Below are 24,575 nucleotides of genomic sequence, written 5' to 3'. Positions count from 1 at the left end.
ATTGAAGGCTTTATTTACATCACAAAATAGGAATTAGCAGCACCTATTTGGTAGTTTTCTTGAGTTACCACAGTGAGAACAGGATAATTACCGGGCACAGTATACATATTATGCTGTATGTTCCTGATTTACAACTCCATCCAAGAGGAAAAGGAAGGGAAGACGTAAGATGCAGCTGTGTAGCAGGCAGAAAAGGCAGTCCGTCCACATTGATGCAGGAATTCTGCTCAGTCACATGCATACTATTGGGCGGATTCATGGGTCTAAAAGCTTCTCATTCCAGCCAAGCCCAGCTTCCCTGGTGTCTCAAGAAGATGACAAGACATTGTTGTAATTGTGCACAGAGAATGAAGAAAGGTGGGTGAGACAGTCCCCCCCACAGTGGAAGCAAGTAAGTTCCCACCAAACTAAGAAAACAATCAGTTTCTCCTTTCTTCCCAGAGAAGATGATAGTAGAAATTGTCTTACCAGGTAAGTCCTATGTCTTGGATTTATAATATCAGCAGAGAGATAAGTTGATGTCCATACTTACGAATCCCAGGAATACTATATATATGTATTTTTTTTACTTTGATCTTGTCTTATAACTGTAAATATTTTAGAGATGTGATCTCTATTTATTATTCAAAGGAAGTTCTGCTGTGGAATTATACCTTTCCTCTGGCATTTTAGTAAGTTCTATATTTGCCAGCATGTTATATTCCTCTACCCCAGAATTAATCACATTTAAGCATACCTAATGTTTTCCTAGTTTTATTTATATGTTAGAAAAGTAGAGTTTGGCACAAAGGGATTTGTTTTGATTATGTCTCTATTCACATTAAGTTTAGGGTTGCTTATACGGGTTGCTGATTTTGTTGGACTATCTATATCACATTAGATGCTCTTCTATGTTTCCTTCCAGTAAATTCTAATGACACTGCTCTTTGGATGTGATTACTCATTCTTTTGAGAGTATTAAAAGGGTGTGAGCAAAGCCGTCACACAATGATGATGTTTTTATTTATGTAAAATATCTGGTGGCTGGAGTAGGAAACTCCTACACAGTGCCACCAGGTCACACAAACACTGCTCTGTTTCTTGAAGCCCAAGTAAGATTTCTTGGAGTCCCTGAAGAAAATTTGACTCCTCTTATTACAATCTATTGGACATACTCTGCTTCATATATTCTTTGCTGTTAACTCCAAGAACTTTTAAGTTTTCCAATGTCTGACAGACTAAGGAAAGAAGATAAGGGTGAACTAGCAGAAGCTGGTCAGAGGTAGGAGAATTTACTCTACAACTCTGGGAAAATTACCTGAACAAGGGGGAAGGGGAATATGTTTTGCTGTATTATTTTTGAGAATTTTACTATCTTTCTACTTACGTTTATAAATAAATACATATCAAAATTTCCACTTGAATTTTAAAATTATTTGGGTATATTCAGATTTGGTAATAAAGATATCAAAATTTATATAAGCCCTTTGGCTCCAAAATGTAATACAATATTTTAATGAAGATGACTTTTAAATCAACACAGGATGCTAACTTTATAAGCTGTGAGGTATGAAAGCAAGTCAGAAAGGTGTACTTTCAGGCCTAAGTCCTTTCTTTTTTTTTTTTTTTAAAGAGAGGGAGAGAGGAATTTAAATCTGAATTTAAAAAGCTTCCTGGAGGATGCATAGCTACAAGCCAGATCTCATATGGGTGGTCTAAAAATTTTCAAGCTGAGAATTTAGTATGAAATGGTCCTGAACTGCTGGTGCCTCCAGGCATCTATCAGCAGTTTTCTCCAGAGAATTATCATTTCAAAACTCACTAAATTTCCATGCATAAAGCTCTAAGGATCAGAGAAAGAGAGAGAGAGAGAGAGAGAATTTTCAATATTTATTTTTTTAGTTTTCGGTGGACACAACATCTTTGTTTGTATGTGGTGTTGAGGGTTGAACCCGGGCCGCATGCATGCCGGGCGAGCGCTACCACTTGAGCCACATCCCCAGCCCTAAATCCTTTCTTTTACCTTCTCTCTTATGTGCTGCTGAAGGAGATTTTAACTTCAGATTTAAATTCACAGTATTGCTGCTGATGGTAAGAAACAAAACAATAGAAGAGTGTTTTCCTTAACAACATTGTCTCAGTTGATATTAAAAAAGTCAGGTGTTGATAAAATGTTTTAAAGATAATTTTCTTCAAGAAATTTGGCTTGTTAAAACCCTATATAATAAAGATTTTTCTTTATTAATTAATAAAGATGATGATAGTATTAATAAGTTAAACCAAAGAACAATAATAAGAAGCTGTGCAGAGTTAGATTCTACAAATGCCTGACTTGCGTACATACTGACTACAGTTAATGGGAGGAATATATCTAAAATCTTATTTTTAAATTAATTATTTGAAACTCAAAAGTTTAATATAAATTGGTGAGGTTCACAGCCCACTTGAGTCCAGTTAAGTTATATTGAATCTAAAGCATTATTAATGAAATTATTTTTAAAATGGTAATTCTAGAGTTTACAACTGTGTTTTTCTTTTCACACTCCAATGGGAAAGAATGTCCTCTCCTGGTACTTCTGGGTATCAGTAACTCATCATTTTAATTTAAGGCACATTTATATATGGATAAGTAACAGGAGGTTGGGGGGCCAGGGCTTACCCATGTGGTTATCACAGCACATCAGGAAACAGGGCAGTTGGCTCACTGAAGTCCCTGAACTGGATTTTTCCACACCATTAATATATAAGGATGTAAAAGTAAAGGACCATTTTGGGTATGGCTTAAGGAAGGTGGAAATATTAGGTCACTAAAAAGTTGGTATTAATTTATTTTATATGACACTATAGACAAAACTATGCAATTACAATAATTTAGTCAAGACTTCCATTAATATCAACTAAAAATCAAGAATTTAATTTTTTTAAAAAAATTATTTAAAAGTTTTTTATTTACCTTTCTTTCTTTCTCTCTTTCTCTCTTTCTCTCTTTCTCTCTTTCTCTCTTTCTCTCTTTCTCGCTTTCTCGCTTTCTCGCTTTCTCGCTTTCTCGCTTGCTTGCTCGCTTGCTTGCTCGCTTGCTTGCTCGCTTGCTTGCTCGCTTGCTTGCTCTCTTGCTTGCTCTCTTGCTTGCTCTCTTGCTTGCTTTCTTGCTTTCTTGCTTTCTTGCTTTCTTTCTTTCTTTCTTTCTTGCTTTCTTTCTTGCTTTCTTTCTTGCTTGCTTTCTTGCTTGCTTTCTTGCTTGCTTTCTTGCTTGCTTTCTTGCTTGCTTTCTTTCTTGCTTGCTTGCTTTCTTGCTTTCTTTCTTGCTTTCTTTCTTGCTTTCTTTCTTGCTTTCTTGCTTTCTTGCTTTCTTGGTGGCTTTCTTTCTTTCTTTCTTTCTTGCTTTCTTGCTTTCTTTCTTGCTTTCTTGCTTTCTTGCTTTCTTGCTTTCTTTCTTGCTTTCTTGCTTTCTTGCTTTCTTTCTTTCTTGCTTTCTTTCTTGCTTTCTTGCTTTCTTTCTTTCTTTCTTTCTTGCTTTCTTTCTTTCTTTCTTTCTTGCTTTCTTGCTTTCTTTCTTGCTTTCTTTCTTGCTTTCTTGCTTTCTTTCTTGCTTTCTTGCTTGCTTTCTTGCTTGCTTTCTTGCTTTCTTGCTTGCTTTCTTTCTTGCTTGCTTTCTTGCTTTCTTGCTTTCTTTCTTGCTTTCTTTCTTGCTTTCTTTCTTGCTTTCTTGCTTTCTTGCTTGCTTTCTTTCTTGCTTTCTTTCTTGCTTTCTTTCTTTCTTGCTTGCTTTCTTTCTTGCTTTCTTTCTTGCTTTCTTTCTTGCTTTCTTTCTTTCTTGCTTTCTTTCTTTCTTGCTTTCTTTCTTGCTTTCTTTCTTGCTTTCTTTCTTGCTTTCTTTCTTTCTTTCTTTCTTGCTTGCTTTCTTTCTTGCTTTCTTTCTTGCTTTCTTTCTTGCTTTCTTTCTTGCTTTCTTTCTTTCTTGCTTTCTTTCTTTCTTGCTTTCTTTCTTTCTTGCTTTCTTTCTTGCTTTCTTTCTTGCTTTCTTTCTTTCTTGCTTTCTTTCTTTCTTGCTTTCTTTCTTGCTTGCTTTCTTGCTTGCTTTCTTGCTTTCTTGCTTTCTTGCTTTCTTTCTTGCTTTCTTGCTTTCTTGCTTTCTTGCTTTCTTGCTTTCTTGCTTTCTTTCTTGCTTTCTTGCTTGCTTTCTTGCTTTCTTGCTTTCTTGCTTTCTTGCTTTCTTGCTTTCTTTCTTTCTTGCTTTCTTTCTTGCTTTCTTGCTTTCTTTCTTTCTTTCTTTCTTGCTTTCTTTATTTCTTTCTTTCTTGCTTTCTTTCTTGCTTTCTTGCTTTCTTTCTTGCTTTCTTGCTTTCTTTCTTGCTTTCTTGCTTTCTTTCTTGCTTTCTTGCTTTCTTGCTTGCTTGCTTTCTTGCTTGCTTTCTTGCTTTCTTGCTTTCTTGCTTTCTTTCTTTCTTGCTTTCTTGCTTTCTTTCTTGCTTTCTTTCTTTCTTGCTTGCTTTCTTTCTTGCTTTCTTTCTTGCTTTCTTGCTTTCTTTCTTGCTTTCTTTCTTGCTTTCTTTCTTTCTTGCTTTCTTTCTTGCTTTCTTTCTTGCTTTCTTGCTTTCTTGCTTTCTTTCTTGCTTTCTTTCTTTCTTGCTTGCTTTCTTTCTTGCTTTCTTGCTTTCTTTCTTTCTTTCTTTCTTTCTTTCTTTCTTTCTTTCTTGCTTCCTTGCTTTCTTTCTGGAATTGAACACAGGGCTTTATACATGTTAAGCACATGCTCTTCCAGTGAGCTAGACTACCAGCCCTAAAAAATATTTTAGATGTATTCAAGAGCAGGCAGTCAGGTAAGGAAAGAGTTGGGGGTGGGGGAGTGAAAGTCAGAACTGGATGAATTTTAGCATCTGTTGTCATGGCCACATGAGGCTTGAGGCTTTTCCTAATATGGGAATCCAATAGGATACTCCTCATAAAGCAGACACCCCAGAGGGATTTAAGGAAAATCAATTATTTCAAACACCAAACAGAGTAAAGGAGAAAAAAGCTTCCTGGAGGATGCATAGCTACAAGCCAGATCTCATATGGGAGGATGCATAGCTACAAGCCAGATCTCATATGAGCCAGATCTCATATAGGCATCTATCAGCAGTTTTCTCCGAGAACTTATCATTTCAAAACTCACTAAATTTCCATGCATAAAGCTCTAAGGATCAGATAACTTAAAAAATCACCACATACATAAGAAAATAATGGACCATAAGTAAGAACCAGCATGAACAAAAACCGAAGAATCAGATCCATGATTCAGATATTAGAGTATTCGGAAACAGAATTTAAGTGTATATATGAAATGTAATTTAAGAAATTTAGAAGAGGCTTTAAGATATGTGTTCAGAGAAAGAAAATTTAAAAAATAAACTAACATAACTTTAGAAATAAAAGTAATATACATTAGAAACTAAAAAGATGATGTTAGCAGAAGATGAGACAAAACTGAAGAATCAATGAATAGGAAGACATTTGTGAAATTATCCAGAATGCAGCCCAGAGAGATAAAGAGAAAGATACTATGAAAGAGATATGGAGTGTAGAATGAGAATATATGTGCTATCAGCAGCCTAGAAAGAAAGAAGAGAAAAAGTGGGGTTCAGAATGTTTGAGAACTGATGAAGTCACCAACTCTAGAGTCAAAAAATCCAAGGATAGCAAGAAAGATGGATTCAAAAAAATCTGTACCTAGATTTACTCTTATTGAGTAAAACTATTGTAAACTAACGACAAGGAGAAAATTCTAAATGTAGCTAGAGAGAAAAGATGGATTACATTTCAAGATTATTTTTCAAAATTCAAATTGTAACTAAAGAAGCTAGAAGATAGTGTGATTTTTTTTTTTAAAGAATAAGGATAAAATACGTTCCCAAACAAAAAATGAGGAGATATACCAGCACTTACATCATATAATTTAGGTAAATGTAAAGTGATTCTAGATGGGAGATCTAAGGGAAAATAGGAAAAAAGAACAAAATGAGTGGTAAAATTCTGGATTAATCTGAACAAACATTGACTGTATAAAACAACATTCACTGGGCCTAGTGGCACATGTCTGTGATCCCAGTTATTTGGGAGGCTGAGGCAGGAAGATTGCAAGTTCAAGGTCCTGTCTCAAAATTAAAGATGTTATAAATACTTAATTACATACTGTAGTTTTGGATGGGCTTTTAAAGATTCTTGTGTTGTTTTGGAGAAATTGGGTCTATCAGTGAACTCTGAATTTAATCAGTTAGAATCTGCCTGTTAGATGTTATAAACTGTCAGCTAAATGCATAGAAAGTACAAAGCTTTCAAACTTGAAGGTTGATGTGTGAGTGTTGAAGCATAAAAAACCACAATCAATCCTAAAGAAGATGAAGGAGGAAAACAAATCAGGAGACACTGACAGGAAGCACAACATTAAAAGGCAGAAATAAGCTCATATTTATCAGAAATTATAATAGGTGCAAATGATTTAAAAGCTGGATCTAATTAGACTAGTTAGAAAGTAAAATTTATTAGGCAAATTTAAAACACAATGATTAAAAAGTTCAAATGTAAAAGAAAGAAAAGAGATATACTTATACCAGACAAATACTACTCAGAAGAAAACTGCTTAGCATTTAAGGCTCAAGAAATTTACCACATAATGATGAAAGGTTTCATTTACCTGGTAGATATAATAATTATAAACTGGCATGTATAACTGCAAACTATATGAAACAAAAAAATAGAAATATTTGCCAGGTCTATAAGGTGAAATAGATGAATCCACCAATGTATTAGGATATCTTAACTCACCCTTCCCATTAATTGAACCAGTCAAGCACATGGAAATTCAGTAATAGAAAATGTCAAAACACACTCACTATCCTTGATACATATTGTTAGAATACTGTACCCAAGGGCTGCAGAATATATATTCTTTATATTTTTTAATTTTTCTTGAGGGGCCAAGGATGGCACTTAGGACCTTTCATATGCTAAGCAAGCATTCTACCATTGAGCTACAATTCCAATCCCAGAATATACTTTATAAACCTACACAAAACATTTAAAATAACTCTAAAAACATTTAAAAACATTAATATTTCCTAGTTACATACTCACTTTTCCACTTCAACTTAAAAAAATATATACAGAACAATAGCTAGATAAAATCTTAATCTCAAAGCAAAATATTTGCAATAGGTCAGTACTGCCTTCTCAACTTCAACCATCTTAGCCCAACATTAAACTTAGTGAGTAAAATCTTTATCAAATGTGTTGGTGCAACTAATTCTACAGAAATAATTGGTACTATAAAATTTTCATTTATATTTAGTTTTTTTTTGTCTTTCCCATTTTGTTAGAAAAAAAAAGAATTTATAGTTTAGCAATATAGGTGACATTTTGAAAGCTCTTCTTATAAATACATCTTTTGGAAGGACTTCAATTGATTACTACTATAAATCACTTAATCATACCACCTGTCTGTGTTTCTCTCTCTATGTTTTTTTGTATTGGTTGTTCAAAACATTACAAAGCTCTTGACATATCATATTTCATACAGTAGATTCAAGTGGGTTATGAACTCCCTTTTTTTAGTTAAGTGAATATCATCCCTTATTTTCACAGGGCTCATTTCATAGATATACAAGGTTTACTTAGCAGAAAGTTAATAGATGTGATTAAATAGACATAAACTTTCTAAGTCTGTAAATACACCAGAAAATTCAACAAATATTTTAGTACCATTATGCAAATAATACTCTGCCAAAGACACCACTGTCAGATTCAAATAATGGGAAAAGGCATAGATGTAGGGGAGGTTCTACATAGTAAATTACACACACATTTTACAACAAAGGGCTAGCACAGGGACAGGCAAAACAAGGGTGGTTAGGATTCAGCTGGTAGGAAAAAATAATTGCAGACTACATTTTACCTAGAATTTTATTTTCAACACTGTCACAAAATTTGTTTAGGCTGTAAGAAAAAGTTGGTTGAGCTACAAAGAGGTCAGGTGCTTTTACCATCCAGGAAACAGGAAATTAGACATTTCCAAGTACCAGCAGTCAAGCATTTTGGTTTTTTTTCTGCATCTTTAAATTATTTTTTTTCTGCATTTAACATTTTTTAAATGTCTCTGCCAGGTTTGTCATATTTTCATTCTAAGACATAGATGTAGCATTCAAATATTGAAGTTTTCTTTTAGCTTTAGAACAGTTTTTGGGTTTCTCTTTTTGCTAAAAACATGCCACTAAAACCTTTTGTTGTTCTATACTTAGTACTAATATAGAGAAGTGCTTACCAATCTTAGATTCTGGAGCAACAGTGCTATGCCCAGTACTTTGTGATCATCTAAGGTAACACAAATTCTCAAAAGCACACCATTCCTTTCCAATAGATTGTTGAAATCAGTTTTGAAGTATATTCTGCAATGAACCCTTTTGGAGTAGTTGTAAACTGTGATCTTAATTTTAGCCTCACCCAGTTAAAGGTCAGGTACCAATGAATTTCCAAAAATTGAACCCTAATCACAGTACCAGAGTGGTTGAAACAAAGTTATGATGCAAACTCTTATTAGGGAGGTGGTGGTGACAGCAGAAGCCCTCCAAGTGAATCCTCAGGAAGACGGTAACCCCTAAAAAAAAAAAAAAAAAAACAAAAACAAAAAAAAACATTAATATTGTGCAGACTGTGGTCTTTGAAAATGTTAACATCAAATGTCAATAAGGAAATTCTGCTGAAATATGATTTTTGGAAGGTCTAATACCAATTTGAAAGTCTGCCCTTTGTACACTTCTCTATCAGTCATAGGGGAAGTTCTACATGAAGTGTCACTAAGATTATACCACCAGTTTCAATAATCATATTACCAAGATAAGTGAGTATTAAATTCTTCTCCAGTAGTTTTTAGTAAATTATGTATGTAAATCATGTCCATCTGATTCTCTTTTACCTTGGTAATCTCAGAATAAATAGAACTCTTCATTACAGATACCTAAAAGGTGGTTTAAAAACATTCACTTTGGTGGTTTAAAAATATTCAAAACATATACATACAAGGTAAATAGAATAAACAACACTGCATATTATGCAGGGCCATAACTGTCACTTAAAATACCAAAAATGGTTGGAGAAAACAATTGTACTTTCTCATGATGTAGGCATCTCAGGTAGGGTTTTTTTTTTTCTTTTTTTGCTTTGGAGAAGAATTAATTATAGTGAAAGGAGAAGTTCAAAAAATTCATAACACATGGAGCAGAAGTGGTTTTAAGTTTACAGAATTTATTTCAAGTCTTGGAGTATGCTAATGTCTTAGGTAGAAAAAACTTAATTTGGGAAAAACAAATTTATGTGGTGTAGTTGGCTTAATTATACAACTGAAATTCACAGAATAATATTTTAAAAGATCACACAAATTTATAGAACTTTAAAACTTGAACATTACTCTGTTCATGTGGTATTACTATAATTCCCACTTTATAAATGTAGGAACTGAGAAACTGAAGTTAAATGTCTTACCCCAAGTCAAGTTATGACAACACATTATGCCAAAATGAAACTTCAAAAAAAATTCAGTTATGTTTTAGCTTCATTTTTGATTAAGAGGCCATAGCTGTGTGATGTCTTGTTTTGTTGACCAAGTAATAATAACCTTGGCAAGAAAGTTTCAGATCTTTGAATTTAACCTTAGCTTTTTTGATTCTAAGTTCCCTAATTTCCAAGACCTTGTTTGACTTTTATATCTCATGATACACTATATTCATACCACATTGGATTACCTCCTGCGTGAAAATAGACTGAAGTAACACACATTTGGATGACAATCAGTGTAGCCACGTGTCCTATGTTTGCTGGGAGGCTGGGGCGCCCGGATCCCGGCTCAGGCGTCCTCTGCAGGTTCCCGCCCTGGGCCCTGCGGCCCAGGTGAAGCTGCCTGACGTGTCCCCGTGCGCCCCTTCCCCCACTCCCGGCGACTTCCTGGTTTGTAGAAGGTGCAAGAGTTGCTGTGGGCGGCCTCCATCGCAGGAACTAAGAGGCCCCTGCTTTAGTGGCGGTGGGGGCGGCGGCCTGCGGAGACGGGGGCAGCGGCCACGCCACTGCTGCTGTCACAGAAAGGCTCTAGGGGTGGGGTGGGAGGCGGGGTAGCTCCGGTGGCCCCGCGACATGGGCCCGCCGCGACCGCCGCTGTGAGTAGCCTCCTTGGCGGTGGGGCTGCCGGCGGAGGCGGGAGCGGCGCCACCCTCGAGTGGAGGGCAGCTGGCTTCCAGGCCGGCCGCTGGTCGGGATGGACAGCCCTGCAGCGACATGTAACCATGGAGTGCAGGACCAAGTGAGTGGGGACCCCGGGCGCGCGGGGTGGGCGTCCCTCGGAGGCCCCTCCCGCTGGAATCCTGGCCCACGCAGCTGCCTCAGCCCCGCCCGGCCGGCTCCCCCGGGATCCGAGGGGGCGGCGCACGCGGGGGCGCATCAGGCCCCAAGACCCCGCTGCCGGCGGGAAGGCGCTAGGCCACAAATCCTGCCGGTCCGAGTCACGTCAGGTGGGGTCCATGGCCTGAGCTCCGAGCACGGGAAGGAGGGCCCCCGGAGGCCCGGCGGCGCGACCAGCTTGGAAGCGGGCATGCGGCCGACTCCGCAGCTCCGCGCAGCGCCCCGCTCCTCCCGGGAGCCCGGAGCTCGTGCCCCGCCCACTCCCCGGCCGGCTTGCGCCGGGCCCTCCCGCGCCCTCCTGTGGCCGGGGCGGCGCGCGGCCGGCTTCCCGAGCTCCGAGGGCGCACCCGGGAGTTCGTGCGCGGGGATCTCGGCCCCCTCCTCCGCAGGCGGCTGGGGGCGGCATGGTGGGGCCCCCGGCTCCGAGGGGCGGTGCCAGGCGGGCTGCACTTGGCGCCAGGCTAGGGCCATCCCCACCCCCACAGCGGTGCCCGCGGGGCGGGGCGGCTGGTGCACCTGCCAGGCAACGCGGAGTTCGAGGCGCCTGCGCTCTGTGACGTGTCTTGACTCCCGCCTCACTCTGTTTACATGGAGACGAAGATGGCGGTGGCGACCGCTGTACTCGTGTGGACGAGGACAATTCGCCAGTGATTGCAGCGTCTGACTGGTTTTGTTCGAGTGGGGAGGCAGCTCCCGGCTGGGCCCTGCGGCCTGGGTCGTGGAGCTAGCCGTCCCACCTCGGTCTGAACCGATTTTTCCTTTATACCCCCGACCGCCTCCGTGTTCTTTCCCTGCCTACCCCGCAGAAGCCATGGAGGACGAAGAAAGAAGGAGAAAGATAGAAGCTGGTAAAGCGAAGGTAGGAGAGCCGGGGACCGCCGGGCCAGAGGTGGGAGGCGGTGGCCGGGAAAGAGTGGGAGGAGGCCTGGGGAATGAGTTTGTGGCAGCCATGTGCGCTGCCCTCGGAGGGAGGTACTGCAGGGTCTGGGTTTCCTCCCTTCCCTCCTGTCCCTTTTCCTAGGACATGTAAAGCCCGGTGCTGCTACCTAGCTGAGGAGACTTCGATGGTGACTGAATGGTGTGGCTCTTTTCTCACGACTGCCCCAATAAAACACCTCTCTCTCTCTTTTCTTTAAACCGTATTGATAATTAGGTGGTAATTAATAGCCTTTAAACTTTCAGCCCTTCACTTTTAAAGGGAGTTTTATGGGTGGTGCCGACATTGTGTTTTCCAGGGCAGGGATTTAGAGCTTTCCTTTTATTCAGTGGGGAATTTGTGCGCTGATCATCAGCTTGTCTTCTTTAGGTGGCACGCTGGCAGTCCAGGACGTGTGTGAGATTGGCCTGTGACAGCTGCCTCAGCAGTGGCCTGAGTGTGCCACAAGTGCCAGCTGTGAACTTGGCTTTAGGGACGTTTTTAAAAGCGTGTCTTTGTACGTTCCTGTTTGGAGGTCTTTGTCATGGCAGTTGGTTTTGTATCCTGTGGATTGGACATTCTGAAGACGGAAAGATTCCACAGAACAAAGCTTTAGAATTCCTGCTTTAAATAATTTGTTTTGTGTGTGTGTGTGTGTGTGTGTAGTGAAGTTCTGATTTTATGTGTGTGTGCGTGTGTATATGTATGGAAATTGTAACGCAAACATTTGAAAATTGTATTATGCATAGATATCCTTCTTGGGGCATCATGAAAAATTTAACGTAGACAAACTATAAATTGAATAGCATTTTTTTTAAATTACATATTTGAACAGCTCTTTAGGCTTGCCTGAAAGGCCCCCTTCCTCCCTACAATGAGTTACTTTTTATAGGTGATACTCTTTTTAGAGCTAATGGATAACAATCATACTTGAAACACAATTAACTATTTTTCCTCTCTTCCTTTCTTTCTTCATTCTTCCACATAAACAAAGGAAACCAGGTCAATAATTTCAGTAATCAATGAAAGAAAGGCCTTACTGCAGAGATGCAGTAGTAGATGTTCAAGAGAAGTGTGTTAAAGGAATGTGTAGGTTAACCAGCTTTGCATTTCTAAAATATAATTGACTTTTTTATAATCTCCCCCTTTTAATGTTAAGACTTAAATGCTTGAACGTAAACAGGTAGATTTTGTTTTTTACTCTAGGATATATAAATGAAGCAACATTGGCATTTTCAGAAGCCCAAAATTGCTTACAGTTGTGCAACCCAAGGGACTAAGCAAGGGACTAAGCAAACACTCTGCATCTAAGGAATTGAAAGTAATTTTGTGTACCTTTTCAAAAGCATGGAAGTTCTGGTTAGATATCTTATTTGTTACCTAAGAATGTTTACTGCCTTCTGCCAAATGTATCTTTCTTAAATGTATGTAAAGCAGTTCTACTAAACATAGTTAATTTTGAACAGTCACATTTCATAATAATTAAATTTCTTGCTCTAAGTAGATTTGGCAAAGTAGAATTTTGATTTCTTTATGTATATATTTCTTTATCTTTCAAAAGTCTACCTATGGGGTAAAAATCTTTTTAAGTTAATTTTTATTGTAGTTTATTTTCCCCTATAAATGAACCCAGTTTCCAGTAAGAGATCCTTGAGGCCTTTAAGGCAACATATGTTTGCTGTAACATTAGCTATCTGGTATAAAATACTTTACTGAGGTCATGATTCCTCGGCCATGTAAGTGCAATGGAATATTATACAATCATTAAAAGAATTAAGGCTGAGAGGGACATGGTAAATAGAGTGAAAACAACAGAAATAGTTTAGATGTTGCAGTGGTATACACCTGTAATCCCAGCTACTCAGGAGGCTGAGGCAAGATCCTGTCTGAGGGGAAAAAAAAAAAGGGGGGAGCTTACATTATAGCTCAAAGGTAGAGCACTACTGCCCTTTATCTCAACTACTGCAAGAACAAAACTAAACAAAGTATGTACATTATTTCATTTGTATAAACATGTGCTTTTAGAATGGGATTGAAAAACTATTATAAATATAGTTATTCTTGGGCTAGGATATAGCTCAATGGTAGAGCACAAGTTCCTAGGTTTAGTCCCCAACACCAAACAAAATTTATAAAGCAGTTCTACTAAACATAGTTAACTTTGAACAGACACATAATCAGCAAACTTAGATCAAGAGGTGGAAATAGAGAAATGGCAACAGTCTCTGCTTTCCAAAGTAGGAGAGACAGATGCTCCTGGGTAATAAGTACAGTGAGAGGTTGGATTTTGGATCTTACCCCCCCCACCACAACATTTTGTTAAAATATTTAAAATGCTACTGACTCATTTTCTAGAATATTTTATAAGGAAAACTCTCAATATCAATTAAATGCAACCTAGCATAGTGCTTTTCAAATAGCAGGTATTCAATAAGTGTTTGCTTCTCTCAAGCTGTGCATGCTGGCAAGATGAGCTGGTCAAAAGAGCTGGCTGCAACGTTAAAGTAAGGAAACAGCTAAGAATCATGCAACCCATGGACACCAGTTTCTCAGGTGGAGGGTGGGCCTGCTCTGCCACCTCAAGTGTCCTCTTCCATGCTGCAAGGCAAGAGGGCAAGACAGCGAGTGCACTTGGAACCCATCTGTTTATTAGGGAAAAGACATTTGATAGAATGTTCCACCCCAATAAGGCAGGGGATAGTGTTTCAGCAGGGGTTGCCCAATCCTGTTGGGTACTGCTCAAGCCCAGAGCTGAGGCTCTTCCTTGATGAGTGGGGGTAAAGGCCACTTGCTTGGTATAACACATGGTGTGGCGTATGTTGCCAGTCCAATATCCCCTTTACTCAAGGCTTTTGGAGGGGCTTAGCTCATGCACAGGGCAGTCCCTGACATTTGCTTCTTGAATGAATGAGCAGAATGACAGAATAAGTTCTTAATGAGTATAGTGTTACCAGCTAGGTTGGAATTTAATAAGAGTAATCCAGAATTTTCTTAATTAGAAGTCTCTTATTGCTGGTATCAGAAACCACCTAAAATGATCATTTCCCAAAATTTATTCAGAGACTTGGTTCTCCAAGTATCTCATTTATTCATAAGACTTAAGTGTTAACATTTGATAACAGTTTTACAACATACAACTTTTTAATCTTTTTCTTGGTAATTGGTCTTCTGTTTCTTTCTCTCTCGATTTCTCTAAATTTCCTTTTTCAAGACCTTTTAATAAATGATCATTTTAAAATTCTCATGTATACAGTATAGTATAATTTAAAAATTTTTTTTAGTTGTAAATGGACACAGTACCTTTATTTTATTTATTTACTTTTATGTGGTGCTGAGGATTGAAACCAGAGCCGCACATGTTGCTAGACAAGTGCTCCACCATTGAGCCACAACCCCAACCCCTACAGTATAGAAGTGTACTTTGTAAAGTATTTTATATTAACCCAAATCTGCAGTAATAGGAGAATGAATTATTTTATGTAGCCATTAAAATAATTCTACAAACACTTTTCAAGTTGGGAAAATGCCCACAGAAAATGTCAGGTTAAAAAAAAAAAGGTACGTGTAAGTATTTATATATGAAGACATCTGAAAAAACATGCACCAAGATGTCAGTTGTGGTTATCTCTGGGTAGTGGGTTATAGGTATTTTAATTTTTTTATACTTTATTTTACAAATTCTCTACAACATTATTCTTTTATGATCAGGCACAATGTTCAGGTATCATTTTTTTTTTCTTTTTTCTTTTTTTATTTGGTGGGGTTCTTTTTTTTTTTTTTGTCTTTTTTGGAACTGGGGGTCGAACCCAGGGCTTTGCAAATGCAAGGCAGACGCTTTGCCACTGAGCTACATCCCAGCCCCAGGTATCATTTTTAAGAAAAAGATATTACATGCAGTATGATAAACAGGTTAATGTTGTATGACTCTCATCCAGAACAAGAATATGAAATGCAAAATAACTAGGTCTCCTACATTAGTGTAGTCCTGGAACTCTAATTCTTACTCCAGTACCACTTGTATTATGTAGTCAGAATTCTATATTATTGGACATTTATGGATCGCCTTTTTGTTTTTGTCATTCTTATCCATTTTCCTTGCTGTCAGTTTTTTTGGTTTTTCCTATGAACTTGCTTGTCCAGCTTTGTATTTTCTCATTTGCCTTTTTCCCTAACTTGCTGCTTTAGATTTGTTGTAACAAAAGAACCCAGAAACTGAGGTTAATGGAATGATTTGTAAGAATGAAGGGCTAATGGAACTTAGTAGAAAGGATTTCGCAGCAATTCAGTTTTTCTGATGCTAGGTAGTTCTTTGGTTTGCTGTTGGGTCCTCAACTATCTCCTCAGTATTGATGTTGCAAGAAGCCCAATACTTGGAGATGTTAACTACATTATTAAATATTTTCAGAGCTGGGCTTGACCTCATTTACAAGTTCCTGACAGAGATGGTCCCACATAGGCTATCCTTATAGTGAATCAACCAAACTATTTCAACTCCATTTTAAATGACTTCATTTTTTCCAAGTAAAATTATTTATGATTATATAAATAAAGTAGTTAATTATTAGCGGACAAAATTAAAGGACAGTTGTGTATTTAGAATGAAATTAGTCCTATAAATCACTTTTACTATATTTTTAAAAAGTTCTTCAAATGTATTAGAATTCAGCAAAAACCAAAGTATTATACTTCTATAGCATTTTATATAATTGTCATTATTTATTGAATAATTAAAATTTTTACTACATTCAGTAACTTGGAATTATATGAGTTTTTTTTTTGTTGTTGTTGTTTAACAAGCATTTTTAGTTTGTAGAGTAATGCCAGTGTTGTGTACAATGTTCTGTGTAAGCTCTCTTATTAGGTTATTGATAGGATTTTTCAATTACTGTGCTGCTCTGATAGGCAAGCTAGTTATGGTATAAAATTGTTCCTTGCATTTTCAGATATTCTGCTCCACAGTGAAGAAAGCTATTCTCCCTCTCTGATTTCTTTTAAACTTTCTAGTTTTTTATACTTGTGACAGGTCTTACTTAATTTTCAAAGTTACATTTGATAACAGTTTTACAACGTACAATTTTTTAAGCTTTTTCTGGATATAGCAATTTGATGCCTCCATCAGAGACTGGTGCGTTCCTGTGATTTAAAACTAATTCATGACTTTTGGGCTTTGCTGAAATAAAAGAAATCATGGTGTTGAGAGGAAAGAATAGACATGACAGGCTTCTTGAAATGTATGTTAAAGAAATTTCTCTAAGGCAGGAAAACAGAGCATCAGTAAAATCCAATGAAGAGAGAATTTTGTTTGAGAACAATTTTTATCCCACTCCTGTTCTCATCTAGTCCCTTGGATGTGTCTTTTATTTTACTTTCTCTTTTCACTTTTCAGTTTTATTGACAGAACACCACAGACATCCTTACTGAATGCTAACCCACAGCAACGAGGAAACAAAAAAGATAGAATTCATCCAAAGGACTGGACTATGACAAGAGTGGGACAAAAATTTTTCAAACAAAAACATTTCTTATTTTTGTTAAATAAAAAGGTTTGTAGAAAGAGCAAAACTATGACTATTAAACATTTAATTTAGGCTGCTGATGATTGAAATGTGAATTAATTTCTTCTAATATGACAAATAGAAAAAAGTTCTGGTAAATTGTGAAACATTAGTGATAAGGGACATTATTTTTATTTCTTAGTAAGATTTTTATAAAATTAAAATTAGGCATTCTATTTAATTGGTTAGCATCCGTTTAATTGGGAGCCAGGCATGGTGATGCATGCCTGTAATCCAGTGATTCAGGAGACTGAGGAAGGAAGATCACAAGTTCTAGGCCAGTCTCATCGATTTAGTGAGACCCTAGGCCACGTAGTGAGACCCTGTCTCAAAATAATAAATAAGAAGGGCCACGTGCAATGGTGTTTACATGTTTGGCTGTTTTCACTTAGTATAATGTTTTGAGGTTCAGCCATGGTGTAGCATGTGTCCATGCCTCATTCCCTTTTATGACTGAATAATATTCCAGTGTGTGTATATACAGCAATGTGTTCACACTTTAATCCATTGATCGGCATTTAGATTGTTTCTCTGTATTGTCTATTGTGAATAGTGCTGCTTTGAACATTTGTATACAAGCATTTGAATACCTGTTTTCATTTTTCTTGGGCGTATATTTAGGATTAAGAATTCTGGGTCTTATAGTAATTCCATTTAACATTTTGAAGAATCTCCAAATTGCTTACCATAGTGGCTTTACCATTTTACTGTACCATTTCATTTTACATACCCACTGATAATGCATGATAATTCTAGTTTCTCTGTATCTCAACAAATTTGGTTTCTTTTTTTTAAATCATAGCCATTCTAGTGGGCATAAAGGGATTTCTCACTGTGGTTTTAATTCTTGTTTTCTTGATGACTAATGACACTGAGTGTCATTTTTGTATGCTTTTTGGCCATTTGTAGATCTTCAGACCATTCAAGTCCTTTACCTATCTTGTAATTTGGTTGTTAGGAATTTGTTTTACATATTATTTACATATCAAGGGAGAGAGCATGTATGATCATGTACAAGAGAGGAACAGACAGAAATATACATTTCCAGTGGGATTATCTTCCATCTCTTTTTTTTTTTTTAAAGCTTGTTTGGCTCACCAAAATTTAAACTGGTACTTCCTTTGAATAAGCTGTTGGTGAGTTGATTACAGCGTGATGGTGAAGTTTGAGTTTTTTTGTGGTGCAGTGAGTCATTCCATTCCTTGACCAGCTGGTCAAATGGGCACCTGTTGGCCTTTTGGCTTGATCATTACCAATACATATCAGTTTGGGGGGAAAGATGACTTAGTCTTCCATAACAAAAAGCCCTGTCATTTTTCTGTGTGAACATGATAGACATGTGTATGTATTCTACCTAGTACAAAGGATTTTTATTGTCATATCGACTCTCCTTTTACTTTTTGTGGTAGTTTTCACCAAAATAGAACTTAGGATATTTAATGCCCATTTTGGTACACCTCCTAAAGCTTGGTTAATTTGTTCATGGATTTTACACTGTTCAAAAGTGCTAAATGTTAAGACTGTTCATAAATTTAGCATTGTTCCAGGAGTAGTTTTGCCTAGGTTATTTATTTAAATCTATATTCTTTTGTTCTATGTAAAATTCCTTTATCTTACACGAACAATGTAATTCTTGTTTGCAGTTGCTGTCCTCTTTTGGGTTACTGTTTGCTCTGATTTTTATGTAATCTAAATTTTTTGTGTAATTCTAAGATTTGTGTGTGTGTGTTGATGTGTTTCCCCTTTTAGAGATCATTTTTTAGAGCCTCAAGTTATTTTGATGATTCAGAACTACTCTATATATTATACAAAGTCCTATTTAAAAATTTGACTTTATAAATTGTATTGATTGATTAGATTTTCTGACTTACAGATTTCTGAAAAACTAACAAGATCTACAGTTTCTTTCTCTAGCCACTCCCTAGCCCCTCAGCAACCCTGGGATTGAGCCCAGAGGCTCATGCATGCTAGGCCTTCTATTTCTTGATATTGCATATACTATAAAATTCCTTGTTGTTTTCTAAGGATTGTTCATTGTGGGGGTTCAGTAATTAGGTTTTATTTATTTCTCAGAAGTCTCACTTTTATTCAAGTTGGTGTTTCTTTACTAGTTGTTTTCCCCAGGGAAGATAGAAAAAGGAACCAATTATAAATGAAATACTAGTTCAAGAATCAAATTTAATGTGTGAAAAGTGTGTGAGGGAGATGTGGGGGGTTGTTGTTGCCATAGGTGTGGTAAATGATCTCAGTTAACTTCCCGCATCATTAATATTTTATTGAGTGCATGTGTATATGTTGATTGCTTGAAAGTTGAATAAATTAGTAGATGCTCTAAAGATCAAGGTATTAGAAAAGGTATAAAAACTGCATTAACAAATGTGCACTAGGAGGACATTTTTTAAATGAAATAATGGGTTTTAGCTAAAAGTCACAGAAATTCTATATTCTACTAATAGATAAATATTTTTGGTGTGAAATCTTTTATATTTGTCAAACTAATGTTTACTTTTGACTTGCATAAATTCCTTTTTAGTGAACTACATGTCTGAGTATTTCTAATGACTTTCATTTTTCTGCTTCAAACAACCAATACCAATTTTTAAAATAAAGTTTGACAGAAAAAGTTTAATTTGAGATTTATTTTTGTATATGATATTTATTTTTTGTAAATTAAAAAGATGAAATAATATTTTATATAGGCCTCAAGATTTTAATTTTTTGAAAGAAGAATCTATACTTATTTTTTTCCTAGGATATGAACTTAAATTGTTTTAATGTTCTAAGTTTTCTCTGTCTCACACACAATCATATTTTCTATGCACAGTAGTATTTATTTCAAGACGCATCTTGGTTGAAAAATCCTTTGAACATTATGGGATTATTTTTTTATACTCATAGCCAAATCCCAAACCTGATTTTTTTTAATTCAAAATCTGCCTCATTCTATTCCTATCTCACACCCTAAAAAAATCAGGCCTAACTCACCTTTTATGTGCTTTTTTTTTGACTCTGTTAATTTTCTCAAGTTGATTCTGTACATTGTCACTGTCTTGATCTTAAAATGTCCCTTTCATTTTGTTACTCAGGTATTTTCAGTCTTAATAATCTATTTAATATTTATTTGACCTCCATGCAAGTTGGTGTAGATTCAGAGATTAAAAATACCCACAGGCCTGCCCCTAATATTTTCACATTCTAATAGAGTAGAAAATCAACCACAGTACAGTAAGTGAAGTGCAGATAATCATTTATTTACTCATTTGATAAATACATTTGTGCACTTATTGCTTGTTATTTCCTGTGCTAGACTGTAGAATGTGAAAGACATGAAATCTGCTAAATACAAGATTCATTTAGTTAGTAGTAGGCAGAAATATAAACAGATATTTATAAATTTAGGAATGTAATATAATTCTGGCTCTATGAACAACACAAGGGAGGAATATCTGATTCCATTTGGCAGATAGAGAAGGTTTCTTGCATGGATAAACTCTGAATGAAGCCTTGAAGTTTTGAGAAAAACTTGGTGAAAAAGAGAGAGGTATGGGTAGAAACTTCAGGAAAATGAGACAGGAAGAGTAAAGCACCGAGGTGTGGAACAGTTTGACTTCTTTGGGGGAAGGTGTACAAGAGCATTGGTATTATTGGAGTATAAAGGTATAAGCAAGATAGGGCAAGAGATGAAGCTAAAGAAGGTAGGTCTGGGCTCTATCCTGAGGGTCTTGAATTTCATGTTAAGGAGATTTTTATCCTGAAGGTTGTGGGATATGTTGATGGGTTTTAAGACAAGGACTAATATGGTTACATATACATTCATTCATTTAAATTCTTGCAATTAAAAAATTATTTTTAACTGATACTTAAAAAGATTGAGTTTCAGATTGATCCATTTTGCAGCTGTATGGAGGATAGACTTGAGGGTAAAACTATTTAGAGGCTGTTGAACTACAATTGAGACAGTGAAATAGGAGTGAAAGTGTAGGGATAATCAAGAAATATAGAGAGGATAAAATCAGAATGTGATTGGTTGGTAAAGGAGAGAACATGGATAGAGGTTGGTGTTATCACTAAGAGAAAAAGAAGAACAGTTTCAGTTGTTGACTTCAGGCAAGATTGGGAAATCAGTTTGGAATATTTTGTATTAGAAGTTTCTTATGAGACATCTGAGTGGAATTTTTCAAAAATTTTGTTGAGAAAAGTATAACCTATAGTGGCTAACCCAGATTGTCTGGGATCAAGTGTGAATTTGTCAGTTATGGCTATATGTCTTTATGAAGTTATACTTAACCTCTCTGTAACTCATCTGTAAATGTTGATACTGGGGTTGATGTGAAGATTTAGCCTTTTAGTATAAAATACTTTAGAATTTTGTCAGGCTGTAAAAAGTCTTAAAGAATTATTAGCCATTCTTAAAATCATTGTCATGTTGGGATTTAGAAGATTAATGCTATATAGCAGAAAACTAGAGTAGAGAAATATGCTTGGATCAGATAATGAGGGACTGTATGTATCACTTAAAAGTAGTATGAATTTTAACCTAAATATAGCAGAAAACTTTTTTTTTAAAGTGTGTTGTATCTTAACCTCTGAAAGGGTTCTTTCCAAATAATTTATTATTTTTAGGTAGGTATGCTGCCACCAGGTGCTAGGTATGTGTTACTGTTGTACAAATGAAGCAATAAAACTATCATTTTTTTTAATGAAGTATTGATTTGATTAAGATCGCTGAATATAAACAGTCTAATTCTGGTAGGACTTCCTTGTTTCAAAACAAAAACTAAGATTAGTTAAGATGAGGTAAGAGAGGGTTGTTGTAAAAATGCAGAGATTTCAGAGGAAGGATGGAGAAGTGTAGTAGGGCCTCAGAGAATCTGAAAAGCCATGGGAAATTGATGCCATTCTTGCCACCATTTCTTATCTCATTTCCATATTTTTGTATATTAACTTCCTTTATTTACACATCAGTTTGTGTATGAACAAAAATTATAGGATGAATTTCCAAACCTATGCTATATAGTGGAATGGTTTCCCATTAAATACATTTTAAATTTTTTTTAAAAGGCAAAAAAAATATATATATAAACAATGGAAGCAAATCTCATAAAATAAACCACTATCCGGTGGTTCCCAAATTTTGCTGTACACTCGAAGCTTCTGGTAAGCTTTTTAAAAATTCTTTTTACTGTTTAGAACACACACCATGCCAAAATCAGAAAGTCTCACTATTTTAAAAAGATTTTCAAAGAGCAGAAAAGTTTAAAACCATTGATAGAGCCACTTTGCAAGATTTTGCAATACTTGAGTGATTATATATTATGACTTCTTATAAGCCAGGTACTTTACTTGGTATGCTTCTGTAAGGATTATTTAATGCCAGAAGGAAAACTGGCTGTATTGGATATAGAGAAAAGTGTCTTGGGCTGCAATTTATCTTGTAGGATGATCATGTGTACTGTAATTTAGAGGTCATTTTAGTGGTGTGGCTGTAATTACATGAGGATCAAATTATGCACTAATTTTAGAATCCTTCATACAAGATATCTCTTCTCTATAACCTTTCTGGACAGCTCTGCTACTTCCTTGTTCCCTACTTTCAAGAGAAGAATCTAATTGATTCACTCCTCTTATCAAAAGAGGGTGAAAACAGATGTCATGGATGGTAGAAGTTGTAAGTACTGGCCAGTTCCCTCAGAATGAAGTTCTACATACTTTAAAAGTACTTCAGTGTTTCACCTACAGAAGAATGCATGGTAAATATATAATATTAAAACAAGTGAAAAAAAGACCTCTACATCTGTCACTTAGATTAAAAACATTCATCTACCAATGCAATAAAATCTTTATCTAATTCCACCCCTAGCACCTGAGCTAACTATAGTTCTGAATTTATCATCACCTTGCTTTTTATACCACATATGTGTACATAAACTATACTTAGTTTTCTGTTTTTGAACTAAGCGGTGTCATTATGTGACGTCTTCAGTGATTTTCCTTTTGTTCAATATCATTAGAGCATTTTCACTCCTGCAATAGTATTCCATTATAGAAATTTATCTCAGAGTCCATTCTCATCAGTGAGCATTTAGGTCATTTCCAGTTTTGTTACTGTTACAAATATTTCTATTGTGTTAGGTTTTGTCTGCAAGTGCCAAGGGTTTAGAGTTGGATAGAAATCATGAATCCTGTGTTCCCTTAGTCCTTGAGTACTAGAGAGTGTCTTTGAAAATGAGGTAGAAAGAGGGAGTGAAATCAAAAGCAACCTGGTGAGGCTGGGGTTGTAGCTCAGTAGTACAGCACTTGGCTAGCAGATATGAGGCACTGGGTTTAGTCCTCAGCACCATATAAAAATAATAAAATGGGAATTGAGTTTATCTACCACTAAAATATAAAAAAAATGAAAAAAGCAAAACTTGTATTTGTTAATATTATCTACATGGTTTCATTATATAAATCATCAAACAGACACCCCTGGGAACTATTGATGAACACTTGATACCCATTGACCATTAATATGGATCACTGACCTGAACAGAGGTAGCAGTTCTTTTATTTTTTTTTCTATTTTTTTTAGTTGTAGATGAACATAATATCTTTATTTATTTCCTGTGGTGCTGAGGATTAAACCCAGTGCCTCACATGTGCAAGGCAAGTGCTCTACCAGTGAGCCAACCCCAGCCCAGTTCTTGTATTTTTGAGTTGATATTGCCTGCCAAAACTATATGCTTACCAGAAGGAGTCATTTATAACCTAGACTTAAAAATTAATAAATAATAAAATAGCCTGCATGACAGTGAAATGAAGCAGAGGTAGGTGGTATCTGAATAATACTCTTTTGGATGTGATTTCTAGTAGGTATATAGTTTTATTATTCTTTAAGAAAATAGTTATTATTGAAGGTGGAATGGTGGTGGAATGACAGTGGTGGGAGAAGACAGCCTGAGACATAAGCATACAAAGACTGAGCATACTATCCCAAGCAGCAATTGTAAATGATATTCTTGCTAGACATTTTCTATCAAGCATCTGAAATGAAACTCTCACATTGATTTGGATTGCCCTAGAGCCAGGAGTACTGGATTCAGTTGACTTCAGGCTAAAAAGAAAACACTCTTGGTTTTCATCATAAACATAGGAACCAATGTGATAGTAAAATGAAATGAGATTCCAATATGAAACTGTAGCCACTGCTTTAGCATTTATCACTTTGTTCCTCACTCTGTCTTGGTATTCTAGTGCTAATATCATTGTATTGATTCATGGAAGAAACTAAAAAGATTGTTTAATGACCTAAATTTTTTGTTGTATATGTTTATATGTGCATATTAGATACAGAGATCTCTCTGTGTATGCACATATACTTACATGCATCTATATGTATAAAATAAGAAGATGTAAATGGAAAACATAGGCACCATAAAAAATAGTTATAGTAACACATGGAGCCATGATAATATTATCAGTGAATATTCTTTAAAGATATGTAGGGGTAGAAGGCAGTAAAGAAGAAGAAAATTACCTGTAGTCTCATAATCTACAAGTAATTATTTTTAATAATTTGTTTTAATTTTTAATAGTTTGTTTATATGCACAAATATATTTAAAAACTCCACTTGATTCATTTTATGCAGTTTTGTGCTCTTATTTTACCCAGCTTTATACTGAGAACATTTTCCCACATTAGAATTTTTTGAAAATATTTTTTG

The 24,575-nt window shown here is 36.2% G+C and overlaps 1 protein-coding gene across 1 annotated transcript in view; it reads left to right on the top strand.

Moving 5' to 3' along the window:
- The first annotated feature begins 11,183 nt into the window (after positions 1–11,183).
- The window catches only part of LOC143388993 (A-kinase anchor protein 9-like), a 72,765-nt gene continuing 59,373 nt past the window's right edge, over positions 11,184–24,575 (top strand). The window contains 1 exon segment of the mRNA XM_076842369.2: positions 11,184–11,260. Coding sequence (XP_076698484.1) covers positions 11,213–11,260 — 48 coding nt within the window. The 5' untranslated portion in view covers positions 11,184–11,212.

This window comes from Callospermophilus lateralis, unplaced genomic scaffold (assembly GCF_048772815.1).
Source record: "Callospermophilus lateralis isolate mCalLat2 unplaced genomic scaffold, mCalLat2.hap1 Scaffold_43, whole genome shotgun sequence".
Taxonomy (NCBI): Eukaryota; Metazoa; Chordata; class Mammalia; order Rodentia; family Sciuridae; genus Callospermophilus; species Callospermophilus lateralis.
Note: the sequence above shows the minus strand (reverse complement) of the source record. Positions and strands in the feature narration are given on the sequence as shown.